This window comes from Bos taurus, chromosome 7 (genome assembly GCF_002263795.3).
Source record: "Bos taurus isolate L1 Dominette 01449 registration number 42190680 breed Hereford chromosome 7, ARS-UCD2.0, whole genome shotgun sequence".
Lineage (NCBI taxonomy): Eukaryota > Metazoa > Chordata > Mammalia > Artiodactyla > Bovidae > Bos > Bos taurus.
In genome coordinates, this window is record NC_037334.1 from 21,808,333 (window position 1) to 21,823,100 (window position 14,768).

At 39.1% G+C, this 14,768-nt stretch overlaps 1 protein-coding gene across 4 annotated transcripts in view; it reads right to left on the reverse strand.

Moving 5' to 3' along the window:
- Positions 1-14,768, reverse strand: part of RAD50 (RAD50 double strand break repair protein) — a 252,253-nt gene that overhangs the window by 42,481 nt on the left and 195,004 nt on the right. For all 4 annotated transcript variants that reach the window (XM_059888479.1, XM_059888481.1, XM_059888480.1 and 1 more), the window contains 5 exon segments: positions 14,552-14,758; positions 13,305-13,487; positions 12,346-12,503; positions 5,772-5,947; positions 5,047-5,284 (listed from right to left, as the gene is read on the reverse strand). In XM_059888479.1, the coding sequence (XP_059744462.1) occupies positions 5,047-5,284; positions 5,772-5,947; positions 12,346-12,503; positions 13,305-13,487; positions 14,552-14,758 (962 nt within the window).

The window sequence follows — 14,768 nt, forward strand, 5'->3', positions numbered from 1 at the left end:
CAAAATCAAATTAGTATGATAAATTAAACTGATTTCTAATGAGAATCTTGTAATAAACTAGAAACTCAAGCATTAGCTATTACACTGTTATTACTTAATGATTTTTTAAGTCCACACTATGACCAAGAAAAGCCAATCAACCAATCTGTGGTGACAAAAGCCCTGTAATCTTTTATATCAGAGCAATGAAAAACTTTCCTGAATAAATATGAACGTATTCAGATTATGAATAAGTCATGCTCACATTATTTCTTGATGTTATGGACCAGAAGTTTGTCTTAAGTTATGTGCCCACTACCTAAAAAGTGACAAAGTTACAAAAGCCTAATGACAATCAAGCATTCACTTGACTGGGTCATCTTTGTGGAGAACTATAGGCATCCATTAAATTTTAACCCCATTTTTACATCTGCATACACACACATAGATGTGGTCTCTGTAAAAAAATAGCAGTAACACTATGACCAATAAAGGAGAAGGCAGTGGCACCCCACTCCAGTACTCTTGCTTAGAAAATCCCCTGGATGGAGGAGCCTGGTAGGCTGCAGTCCATGGGGTCACTAGAGTCGGACGTGACTGAGCGACTTCACTTTCACTTTTCACTTTCATGCATTGGAGAAGGAAATGGCAACCCACTCCAGTGTTCTTGCCTGGAGAATCCCAGGGACGGGGGAGCCTGGTGGGCTGCCGTCTATGGGGTCGCACAGAGTCGAATATGACTGAAGCGACTTAGCAGCAGCAGCAGCATGACCAATAAAAAACAGCAGAAGTAACACTATGACAGTTTCTGGGCCCAGGCCTTAACACATTTGCTCTTAGAATACTTTCTGTGGTAATCTAGCCACTATGCTTCCAAAAGCCCAAGACACAGGTGGAAGCCTCATGAAGGCATTCTGCGTGACAGCCCAGGTAAGCCTGTGGCCAACAGTCAGCATCACTGCCAACCGTATGAGTGAACCATCTGAATGCCCAGGCCAGCAGAGCCTCAGATGAGCTCCCAGCCAACAGTCAGCATCATCACCAGCCATATGAGTGAACTATACTGAATGTCCAGGCCAGTAGAGCCTTGAAATGACTGCAGCCAATATCTGACTGCAATTGCATGAAAATACTCCAAATAAGAACTACTTAGTTAAGCCCAATTATCCCACAGAACCATGGAAGATCATAATAAATCATTGTTGTGAGGTACCAAGTTCTGAGGGGGGTTTGTTATGCAGCTATAAACACAGTTACTACAGTTCTCATTCATTCAGCAAATAGTTACCAAACTTACAAAACACAAAGAATTATGGAGGCACAACAATGATTAAGATATATACCTTACTCTGACAAGGGGAGCTGTGTTGAGTGTTGATTTCTGCTCTTCATAATTTATCAGTTTAACACAGAACTACATGTACTTTCTACCAACTACTAATTTTATCTTTCACTTGATGTCTTTCTTTTTAAGATCCTGCCTTATTCCATTTCATTCTCAAATTATTGCTTTTGTCTCAATACGACATGCTCTCTGTAGCCCCTAATGATCTGGTTTTTATTCTTGATGATTATATTAGTTATCTATCGCTACATAACGCAACACCCCAAAACTTAGCAGCTTAAAACACAATAGCACTTATTTCCCACAGATAGGAGGATTAGCTACTATCTGGGTATTTTTGACTCAGGGTGCGTTACTGAAGGTGCAGTCAAGCTGTGAGTTGCAGTCATCTGAAGGTATTACTGCTGGAGAATCTGCTTCCAAATGGTACATTCACTCATGTGGTTGTTCAAAAGCCTCAGGTCCTCACCAAGTGGGTCCCTCCAAAGGGCTGCTCACAACACAGCAGCTGGCTTCCCCCAGATCCAAGAGAAAGAAAAGGAGAGCAGGAAGCTACAGTGTCTTCTATAATCTGATCCTCGAAGGAACATGTGATCACTTCTGTTGTATTTTACTGGTTACACATCCTGGAACCCATCCTGGAACATGAGGGACAACCATGCAAGAATGTGAATGCCAGGAGGCAAGGATCGCTGGGGACCATCTTACAGGCTGGCTACCACAAAGCACATCTTCTTGCATCTTTCCTTCTCCTTTTCCTCGCACTCCTCTTCAGTTTTCCAAGTCAACATATCGTCCTTATTTTTTGCTTTTAGAGTTTTTCTCACTTTAATATATTCAATGTAGGCTTTACAAATAGCTGTGAAAAGAGAAGTGAAAAGCAAAGGAGAAAAGGAAAGATATAAGCATCTGAATGCAGAGTTCCAAAGAATAGCAAGGAGAGATAAGAAAGCCTTCCTCAGCAATCAATGCAAAGAAATAGAGGAAAACAACAGAATGGGAAAGACTAGGGATCTCTTCAAGAAAATCAGAGATACCAAGAGAACATTTCATGCAAAGATGGGCTCGATAAAGGACAGAAATGGTATGGACCTAACAGAAGCAGAAGATATTAAGAGGAGGTGTAAAGACTACACAGAAGAACTGTACAAAAAAGATCTTCATGACCCAGATAATCACAGTAGTGTGTTCACTCACCTAGAGCCAGATGCTTTAGAAAGCATCACTAGAACAAAGCTAGTGGAGGTGATGGAATTCCAGTTGAGCTATTTCAAATCCTGAAAGATGATGCTGTGAAAGTGCTGTACTCAATATGCCAGCAAATTTGGAAAACTCTGCGGTGGCCACAGGACTGGAAAGGTCAGTTTTCATTCCAATCCCAAAGAAAGGCAATGCCAAAGAATGCTCAAACTACCGCACAATTGCACTCATCTCACATGCTAGTAAAGTAAGGCTCAAAATTCTCAAAGCCAGGCTTCAGCATTATGTGAACCGTGAACTTCCAGATGTTCAAGCTGGTTTTAGAAAAGGCAGAGGAACCAGAGATCAAATTGCCAACATTTGCTGGATCATCGAAAAAGCAAGAGAGTTCCAGAAAAACATCTATTTCTGCTTTACTGACTATGCCAAAGCCTTTGACTACATGGATCACAATAAACTGTGGAAAATTCTCAAAGTGATGGGAATACCAGACCACCTGACCTGCCGCTTGAGAAGCCTACATGCAGGTCAGGAAGTAACAGTTAGAACTGGACATGGAACAACAGACTGGTTCCAAATAGGAAAAGGAGTACGTCAAGGCTGTATATTGTCACCCTGCTTATTTAACTTATATGCAGAGTAGATCATGAGAAACACTGGGCTGGAAGAAGCACAAGCTGGAATCAAGATTGCCGGGAGAAATATCAATAACCTCAGATATGCAGATGACACCACCCTTATGGCAGAAAGTGAAGGAACTAAAAAGCCTCTTGATGAAAGTGAAAGAGGAGAGTAAAAAAGTTGGCTTAAAGCTCAACATTCAGAAAACGAAGATCATGGCATCTGGTCCCATCACGTCACAGGAAATAGATGGGGAAACAGTGGAAACAGTGGCAGACTTTATTTTTGAGGGCTCCAAAATCATTGTAGATGGTGATTGCAGCCATGAAATGAAAAGACACTTACTTCTTGGAAGGAAAGTTATAGCCAACCTAGATAGCATATTCAAAAGCAGAGACATTACTTTGCCAACAAAGGTCCATCTAGTCAAGGCTATGGTTTTTCCAGTGGTCATGTACGGATGTGAGAGTTGGTCTGTGAAGAAAGCTGAGCACTTAAGAATTGATGCTTTTGAACTGTGGTGTTGGAGAAGACTCTTGAGAATCCCTTGGACTACAAGGAGATCCAACCAGTCCATTCTAAAGGAGATCAGCCCTGGGTGTTCTTTTTGGAAGGACTGATGCTAAAGCTGAAAACTCCAATACTTTGGCCACCTCATGCAAAGAGTTGACTCATTGGAAAAGACTCTGATGCTGGGAGGGATTGGGGGCAGGAGGAGAAGGGGACGACAGGATGAGATGGTTGGATGGCATCACCGACTCAATGGACGTGAGTTTGAGTGAACTCCAGGAGTTGGTGATGGACAGGGAGGCCTGGCGTGCTGCAATTTATGGGGATGCAAAGAGTAGGACATGACTGGGCGACTGACTTGAACTGAACATTAGATTAATTTTCCTAAAACACATTTTTCAATAAATCCCTGAGGATGGCTCCCCATCACCTAAAAGACAGAGGTGTAACTAGGAATGAACATAATGCAGCTCTGTCTTCCCTACTTATGGGAATCAGTCACTACAAACAGGTTCTCAAACTCCAGATAATGTTTCTACTACAGCACATGTCTCACTCTTCCCTGTCCTTTATACACACTGGTCTAATTTCCGTCTCCCCTTTCCTTCTCTTAAATGAATCAAATCTATTTTTCTATGCTTTACAGTCTTCCTTCCCTCAAAATTCTGTAGTCCACTGGCTTCTTTCTTCCTAACTAATGCATTTGTTTGAACCAATTAAGTTCTTTATCAAGTCTAACTTTCTACATCTAATTCTGAGAGCTTTTTTCCTTACAAAGATCATCAGCTCCATGAAGGTCATGTCTTATTGGTCTCTGTGACCATTTTTGTGCTCTATGTTCTGGGAAATACCAAGGCAATCTTCACATACTTTCTGACTTGATTTTATTTATAAATAGACCATCATCTGGATTTCTTATAGAAGAGAGGGAAAAATAAACAATAGAAATCATCTATAATTCATTCTTTCTGGAAATGAGAAAAACATAAGTATAGTTTAAAATTCGTCTCTTAAGGGGGGGCTTTCCAGTACTTTAATTCTTCTGCTGGTTTTAGAAAGTGACACGTCAGCAAATAGTCTGAAAATTTAGATTTAAAAATTTCTGCCCTCAACCCAAGTCTCAGGAATGAAACTCATACACACACTCACACAGAGTAAAGAATGTATCACCATCCTGTGAGTAGTTTAAGAAACAAACTTATTTTGAAACAAAACAATTCTTTCTTATCACATAAATTAACACGAGAATAACATTCCGGCTTAGATTCCCGACTTTAACCTCTATTCATTCAACTCTTGCTTACTGAATACCACCCTATGCTAGGAGGTAGACAGGTTATCTGTTACAGTGCTGCTATACAGGCACGGTAACGGGAAATTGCTATTCTCACCTCATGGGCACCAGTCCCAGCATTTCATCACGCCGCTTTTCTTTTTTCTTTAACTCTGATTCTGTCGACTTGAGCTTATCTGGAGCAAGCCTCAGCTTGGACTGCAAATCACTGATGACTTCTTGTAATTCAGCTTCTGTCTGAAAACCTCTCTGACAGACAGGGCAACACGACTGGTTTTCATCCGTCAGCTGAGTAATGAATTGGGAATAAACTGCTGTAGCTCCGGCCAACATGGCTATTTAAAAAACATATATATATATATATTCTCAGTGAGATGCACATAAAATATGGTTTTAATATATTTCTATCCTTTTCTGTAAATACATGATAGTCTTCTTGCTTTATAAACACACTATGAAAGAAATAAAAATTCTGACATTTAAATCTTCTCAAGGGCGCAATACATTCAGATTTATATATTTTCTGGTAACACAAAAAGTATAACAAAACTTATAGAGAGTGTTACGTGCCAGACACTATAATCTCATTTACTCCTCCCCAACATCCTGAGGCAATTATGTCCTCAGGTAATGAATCTGGAGTATAAAAAGTTTTAATAATCTGTCCAAAGTCATAAAGCAAGTAGGTTGTAGAACCAGAACTGAAACTTGAGCCACCTGGCTCCAGCAGCAAGTTTTTAAATCTCCCATCCTTAATAGCTACCTGTGAACAAAAATTCAAAAACATGAAAATGCCCTGATAACGTAAAGATCGTAACTTACCTCGTTGTTTTGACGATTTTTCAATTTCTTCTTTAAGTCTGTCCAAGTCACTTTCAAAATCCTGGCTGCCGCAGACATCAAACAATTTGTCTTCATAGCTGGACAACTGCTCTTCCTTCCTTTTTAGCTCAGTATTTATATGATTTTTATTTTGCTCAGCTGAAGCTAGTTCCTTGCTAAAATAAGAAAATAGATTACAATTTTAAAATATGAGAAATGAATTCAAAGTGTGAAGGCAGATACAAGATAAACTCTGCCAGAAAATACTACAAAAGTCTGCTGTGACCAGGTGCTTTTTTTTTTTTTTTACAAGTCATGGCAACAGCCCACTACTGCCTGCACTCTAGCCCTACAGTACACTGACGCACTCTGGTCAGACGCTGGCTCCCAGAAAAATGTGTACAGACCGAATTCTGCTTGGTTTGAGGGGGATCATGGTCTTAGATCTTGCATTAAGAACCTTAGCAAGGAGAACATGCTTCACAGATCTACTGGAGGGAGATTAGAAAAAAGGAGAGCATTCACTTAACTCTGTGTGAATCCTTTCAAAACTGTACTTCCATTCCTCCAGCAAAAAATGTTCCCTTTGTTCCCTCTTTGTTGCTGTCATCCAGTGAGTTGACCAAAAGGTTCATTTGGTTTTAAAGTAAAAATAAAAGACATTTTTCATTTTCACCAAGAACTTTACTGAACAATGTATTCACTGTTTTGTTCCACTACTTTCTGCCATTTTCTAGGCAACTCTTAATTCCATCTTCCAAAAACTTTATCTTTTTGAGCAAAGAACTAGTTGTTCCAGGTGCCTTTTATGGTCTTCCAAAGAACTGAAATTTTTTCCATTAAGAGAATTTCAGTTGGTCTAATTTGCAGCTGTACTTGTTGGAACTGTTTGGTTTTTTGGAAAGAGTTAATAGTAGAGGACTCACTTCCAATCCCACCATATACACAATATCAACTTCTTTGGATGAAGACTGGTCTTTGGTGTATGGTTGGTGGGTGTTCACTTTCCTTGACCCACGATCTCTTCCATTCCACATTATTGTACAGTATCCACTCTTCATTGCCTGTCACAATTTCTTTTAAAAATGGAACTTTTTGTTATGTTTAAGTAGAGAACTGCATGTGGAAATATGGTCAAGAAGGTTTTTTTCACTCAATTTATGTGGAAGCCAAACATCAAATCGATTAACACAACCAAGCTGGTGCAAATGATTTTCAGAGCTCGATGTGGATATTTTGAGTATGTCAGCTACATGCCGTATGGCATAACACGGACTGCTTTCAACCAGAGTGCCTTCTCTATATTTGGCACAAATCTTTGTGTTTCAGGCGCATTTTTACTTTTCTTGAAGTAACAAAGCATAATATGTGAAAATGTTGCTTTTCTCTTTCATCTTCAATTCTAAAATGGCTACACAAAATTCACCAAGTTGGGGACGTTTTATTTCTTTATTTTAAAAAAAGCATGCTGACGGGACAGCTGTCATAATACAATCGAACAAAACTGCTCTGAATGAAGTTAAAGACAACTAGTGCTGCCAGAGTCACCTTAGAGGAAAAACCGAACACACACCTTGGCCAAACCAATTTTTACAACCTGATCACTCATTCCCTCTCATTTATCAAAGACTTTGCTCACTAGTAAAATTAATTTTCACTCCAACTCTTAAATATCATCCTAGCCAGCCTCCATGCCCATACAAATCAGGGGTTTTCGATTTCCAGGTTTTGATACATTAGGTAAGTCATGTAATCAATTTAATGTATCATATTCAGCATATTTTAAAAAACTGAACATACTATGTAGAATATATTGGAGTGGACTGAGCGTAGTTAGTATTGGTACTATTTTAAGAAATCTGTTTCAGATAAATATGCATGAGTGCACACATGCCTCATCTTGATACTTTCCATTGTGAGTTGCAGTAAAAATTTGGAAAAAAAATAACATGCAGATGATGCTTTCACCATTCTAGCCATCGAGCACTGCTCATTAAGATCACTATTTTAACAGCACCACATACATGTGGGCTCCTCCTTGGAAGAATATTTTCTCAAGGCAAACCAGACAACACTCCTCTCTTGCTCTCACCCTCGCTCCCTGGGCATTTGGTTCTCTTGCTCCTCTTCCTCTGCTTGCCTACAGTTTAAATGTTGATGTTTTCCAGGATTTGACTACAATTCTTTCTCTTCTCTTTGAATAACTCCAAGTTGACATGTACTACTGACGCCAATATCATTTGCAAAGCAACAACTTCCAATCTACTAAACCTCAAACTCTAATATCTTATTCCCTAACAGACATTTCCACAAGAAATACAAATTTAACATGGCCAAATTCACCATCTTCCTCAAAAATGTGTGGGATTTTTGACCCTCCTATCTAAACACCACTCAAGGTGATATTTCAAAAAAATTGATCACTTTTTTTAAACTGTGGAAAAAACAAAATTTAACACCTTACGCATTTTAAATTGTATGGCATGGTGGTGTTAACTGTATGCACATTTTTGTGTAACAGATCTCTAAAGCTTTTTCATCTTATAAAACTAAACTCTACACCCAATGAACAACACCACACCCCACCCCACCCCGCCCTCATCCTCTGGCTACTTGAACCTCCAATATATATACTTTCTGTATCTAAGAGTTTGACAGCTTTGAATACTTCATTTAAGTGGAACCATGTAGTACTTTTTTGTGACTAGTATACTTCACTTAACTTCACTTAATATCCTCAAAGTTCATCAACACACAGAGGATTTCCTTCTTTTACAAAGATAAATATTCCATCATACATACACCAAATTTTATTTATCTATTCATCCATCAATAAGCATTCAGGTTTTCCACCTGTTGGCTATTGCGAATAATGCTGCAGTGAACATGGACTACAAATACTTCCTTGAGATCATGTTTTCATTTGAATATATATCCACAAGTGGAACGGCTCAATCATCTGGTTATTCTTTTCCTAATTTCTGAAGAACCTCCAAGGTTTTCTATAGTAATTGCACCATTTTACATTCCCATTAATAGTGCACAGAGTTCCAATTTCTCAACATCCTCAACACTTGTTTTCTGGGTTTTTTAAAAACTTATTTTATTTAATTGAAGTATAGTTGATTTACAATATGTTAGTGTTAGCTGCACAGCAAAGTGATTCTGTTATATACATATTGCTCTTTCATTTTCTATTATAAATTATAACACACTACTGTATTTCCTATTGTTTTGATAACTGTCATCCTAACCGGTGTGGAGTGCTATATCACCATGGTTTTGATTTGCATTTCCTTAATGATTAGTGATTCTGAGTATTTTTTTATATGCTTGTTAGCTAGTTGTATATCTATTGGAGAAATTGCTCTTCAAGTCCTTTGACATTTTTTAATCTGAGTATTTGTTTTTTCATTACCAAATTGTAGGAGTTCTTTATATATTCTGGATATTAACCCCTAATCATACTGTTCATATTGTTCATGGAAAAGGCAAAAAGATATGACACTGGAAGATGAGCCCATCAGGTTGGTAGGGGTCCAATACGCTACTGGGAAATAGTGAAGAAATAGCTCTAGAAAGAATGAAGAGGCTGGGTCAAAGTGGAAATGACGCTCAGTTGTGGATGTATCTGGTGGTAAAAGTAAAGTCTGATGCAGTAAAGAACAATATTGCATAAGAACCTGGAATGTTAGGTCCATGAATCAAGGTAAATTGGACGTGGTCAAGCAGGAGATGGCAAGAGTGAACATCGACACTTTAGGAAACAGTGAACTAAAATGGACAGGAATGAGCAAATTTAACTCAGATGACTGTTATATCTACCACTGTGGGCAAGAATCCCTCAGAAGAGATGGAGCAGCCCTCAGAGTCAACAAGAGAGTCCAAAATGCAGTTGATGTTGGTGTTCAGTTGCTCAGTCGTATCTGACTCTTTGCAACTCCATGGACTGCAGCATGCCAGGCTTCCCTGTCCTTCACCATCTCCTGGAGTTTGCTCACACTCATGTCTGTTGAGTTGGTGATGCCATCCGACCATCTTATCCTCTGTCGCCCCCTTCTCCTCATGCCCTCAATCTTTCCCAGCATCAGGGTCTTTTCCAATGAGTCAGCTCTTTGCATCAGTGCAGTACACGGGTGCAATCTCAAAAACAACAGAATGATCTCGGTTTGTTTTCAAGGCAAACCATTCAAGATCACTGTAATCCAAGTCTGTGCCCAACCTCTAATGCCGAAGAAGGTGAAGTCGTACAGTTCTGTGAAGACCTACAAGACCTTCTAGAACTAAAACCAAAAAAAAGATGTCCTTTTCTTCATAGGGGATTGGAATGCAAAACTAGGAAGTCAGGAGACACCTGGAGTAACAAGCAAGTTTGGCCTTGGAGTACAAAATGAAGCAGGGCAAAAAATAATGGAGTTTTGCCTAGAGAATGCACTGGTGATAGCAAACACCATCTTCCAACAACATAAGAGATGACTATACACATGGACATCACCAGATGGTCAATACCGAAATCAGATTGATTACATCCTTTGCAGCCGAAGATGGAGAAGCTCTATACAGTCAGCAAAAACAAGACCTGGAGCTGACTGTGACTCAGATCATGAACTCCTTACTGCAAAATTCAGAAAGCAGGGAAACCACTAGACAATTCAGGTATGACCTAAATCAAATCCCTTATGATTATACAGTGGAGATGATAAATAGATTCAAGAGATTAGATCTGGTGGACAGAGTCCCTGAAGAACTATGGATGGAGGTTTGTAACACTGCTAAGTCACTTCAGTCGTGTCCGACTCTGTGCGACCCCGTAGACGGCAGGCAGTCCACCAGGCTCCCCCGTCCCTGGGACTCTCCAAGCAAGAACACTGGAGTGGGTTGCCATCTCCTTCTCCAATTCATGAAAGTGAAAAGTGAAAGTGAAGTCACTCAGTCGTGTCCGACTCTTTGTGACCCCATGGACTGCAGCCTACCAGGCTCCCCCGTCCATGGGATTTTAACACTAGTGGTGACCAAAACTATCCCAAAGAACAAGAAATGCAAACAAGAAATGCAAGGAAGCAAAATGGTTGTCTGAAGAGGCCTTACATATAGCTGAGAAAAGAGAAAAGAAAGGCAAAGGAGAAAGGGAAAGATATTTCCAATTGAATGCAGAGTTCTAGAGAGTATCAAGGAGAGATAAGAAAGCCTTCTTAGGTGAACAATGCAATATATAAAAGGAAACAACAGAATGGGAAAAACTACAGATCTCTTTAAGGAAACCAGAGATACCAAGTGAACATTTCAGGCAAAGGTGGGTATAATAAAGGACAGAAACAGCAAGGTCCTAACAGAAGCAGAAGAGGTGTCTAGAATACACAGAAGAACTACAAAAACAGGTCTTAATGATCCAGATAATCACGATGGCATGGTCACCTAGACAACGTATTAAAAAGCAGAGACATGACTTTGCCAACAAAGGTCCATACAGTCAAAACTGGTTTTTCCCTGGTGGCTCAGATAGTAAACAGTCTTCCTGCAACACAGGCGACCCAAGTTTAATTCATGGGTTGAGAAGATCCCCTGGAGAAGGGAATGACTACCCACTCCAGTATTCCTGCCTGGAGAATTCCAAGGACAGAGGAGCCTGGCAGGCTAGTCCATGGGGTCGCAAAGATTCGGACACAACTGACTGACTTTCATCATTTCATTTCATAGTTTTTCCAACAGTCATGTATGGGTGTGAGAGTTGGACCATAAAGAAGGATGAGTGCTGAAGAATTGATGCGTTCGAAATGTGGCGCTAGAGAAAACTCTTGAGAGTCCCTTGGAGAGCAAGGAGATCAAACCAGTCAGTCCTAAAGGAAATCAACCTTGAATATTCATTGGAAGGACTGATGCTGAAACTGAAGCTCCAATACTCTGGCCACCTGATGCAAAGAGCAACTCACTGGAAGAGACCCTGACGCAGGGAAAGACTGAGGGCAGGAAGAGGGGGCAACAGAGGATGAGATGGTTGGATGGCATCACCAACTCCATGGACATGAGTTTTAGCAAAGTTCGGGAGATAGTGAAAGACAGGGAACCCTGGCATGCTGCAGTTCATGAGACTACAAAGAGTTGAACATGACTTAGTGACTGAACAACAACCCTAAACAGATATATCATTTGCAAATGTTTTCTCCCATTACGTGGATTGCCTTTGCCCTCTGTTGTGTAGCAGTTTTTAAGTATGATGTAGTCCCATCTGTCTAGCTTTGCTTTTGCTGCCTGTACTTTTGGGGTCATAACCAAGAAATCATTGCCAATTTCAACATAATGAAACTTGTCCCCACATTACCTTTTAGGAGTTTTGTATTTTCAAGTCTCACTTTTTACAGAGGAATATTTTAATTCTTTCTCTTAGTTCTGCAAACTTTTAAGGAACAAGAAGCTCAAATCACTGTTGCCATTTTACTTAATTTGTAAAATAGAGGAGAATCAAATTCAGTCAATAAGACATACCATTTCATGACAATAAATGATTTCAAAACAGTTAAAAATGAAAGCATGACATGAGACTTCTACTACAACTTCAAATGTTATAACTACTTACTTCAACTTGGCAAGTCTGTCCCTGGTCTGATTAATTTCTTTTGATTTACTATGAAGCCAGTCTTCAAGCTGTTTTTTGTTGGGAAAATATCCTAACAACGAAGTTAATTCATCACTATGCCTATATTTTATTTTTCTGATTTGTTCATCTTTGTCAGCCTAAAGGGAAAAAAAAAATCTTTTAAAAATAAAACTCAGTATCTCCACGTTACATAAAGAATAAAACCAAATTTTAGATTGATTACAGCTCTAGGCTTAAAAATAAAACTGAAAATGCAAGGAGAAAAAGAAAAAAAAAATCATTTCTAATTCTGGCTGTGCTATGCAGCTTGTGGGATATCTCAGTTGCCTCACCAAGGACTGAACCTGGACCATGGCAGTGAAACTACCAGTAATACTTGGCCACCAGGGAACTCTTGAAAATTTCTTACAGTATTCGAGGAAAGAATAACAGGTCTGATGACACAAAAATTAAAACTTCTGTACGTGTATGCTCAGTCTCTCAGGCACGTCTGACTCTTTGCAACCCCATGGACTTTAGCCCGCCAGGCTCCTCTGTCCATGGAAGTCTCCATGGAAGAACACTGGAATAGACTGCCATTCCCTTCTCCAGGGGATCTTCCTGACCCAGGGATCGAACCTGAGTCTCTTGGGCCTCCTGCACTGGAAGGCAGATTTTTTACCACTGAGTCACTTGGGAAGATCAAAATTTCTGTATGATATATGATAAAAATTAATAGAAATGTACACGTGTGTTTGTGTAAACACTTTTGTACACTTTTTGTAATTAGAGTACAGTTTTTAAGCCTGAAAGTTTATTTTATAGAGCATAAAGCTCACTTAACCCTTAAAATATAAAGCCAATACCAACTAAATACTTCATAGTATAACAATTATGAATGTAAGATAAACTGTTTTAAACACCAGAGAGTATAATTAGAATAAAAAGAAAGGTCATACTTTGTCTTTGGTGAGCATCTCCATCTGGGTACGTGTTGCTGTATGATGGTTTAATTGCTCCATCTCCTGGTCCAGTTTACGCAGGGTCCTGTCTAGGTCTGCTTTCTCATTTTGAAGGCTTATTACTTCTGTTTTTAGAGTTTCTACATTGCTGTTTTTCTCAGCCTTGCTTAGCTCACGTTCCTTATTGATAATTCAAACAAATGAACAGGTTTATACGTTTTGGGTTAAAATGATGGCAGAAATTAGAAATCAGCTACTCCTCAGAATGGTCAAGATATTAGTTTGATTTTATTCAACAACAGAAAAACAGAAGGAATAAACTTTTTAAGAAATATCTTACAAAGTTACCTTACTATAAGAATAGAGACTTAGTAAATAAATCTACAAGAGTCCAACAGGAGTGAAAATGAACATTAGTGCAAAATCAAGAAAAATATGCCTAAGTATACAGTTCAGTGACTCTTCAGTCAATAATTAAGCATTTATCAAGGAAGTATGTAACTCACTGCACATTGCCTAGCATACAGAGAGTGTGATGTGGTCCCTGACCAGTATCTCTCCATCACAACAGAGCAATATTGTGATCAAGGGTTAAACTGACAAAAATATACGCCACTGTTAAGTTTGGGAGCAAAAAGAAACATTTAAATTATCCAGATGGGACCTAAAGGGGGGATTTACCAAGTTTTAGGATGCTTATTTTGCTAACAGAGACGCGGGGGAAGGGAACAGATTAGGAATGGAGAAGAAATTTTGGAAATTCACGGAAGGAAGAAGTGGGCTAAGAAAGTTTCTACCACAGAAAAAGTGGTAGCATGGCAATAATCATATATCTAATCAATATTTAATCATAATATCTACAGTGTGTGGAACCTAGCGGGAAAATACTACTTTTTGTAAACTGAGACAAGTAGTTCTCAACTAAGGTACTCGTAAGAATCACCCAGTTCTGTTTTGAACACACATTTCCACATCCCACTCTTAAGAGACTTTTATTTGGAAGGTTTAAGATGTAAGCTTAAGTATTTTTTTTAAACTTTCCTTAGATGATTCTAATTTTCAGCACACCAGGTTTCAGGATTAGAGATGGGTGATTAAGACAGTCAAATAAATTCATTTTATAGGAGACTGATAGACAAGGTTGACATTTTTATTAAAATGCCATAATCTTAGGACCAGCAAAAGATAAAGTACTTCCAAATATCTTACACCTTAAAATTATTGGATTACACAGAGTATCTTACAGCTTTTGTGAGCTCCTGGTCCAGTTCAAGAATCCTGTCTGAAGAGCCTTCCAACTGCTGTAGTTCGTACTTCACATTTTTCAGCTCATTCTGCTTCTTAGTTAGGATTTCTGACTTTAGCTCAATTATTCTTCCCAGTCCAGTTTTCTTATCCCTTATCTCATCTATTTGTTTTTGTTTCAGAGCCTCTTTTCGTACGAAGTCATTCTAAATACAT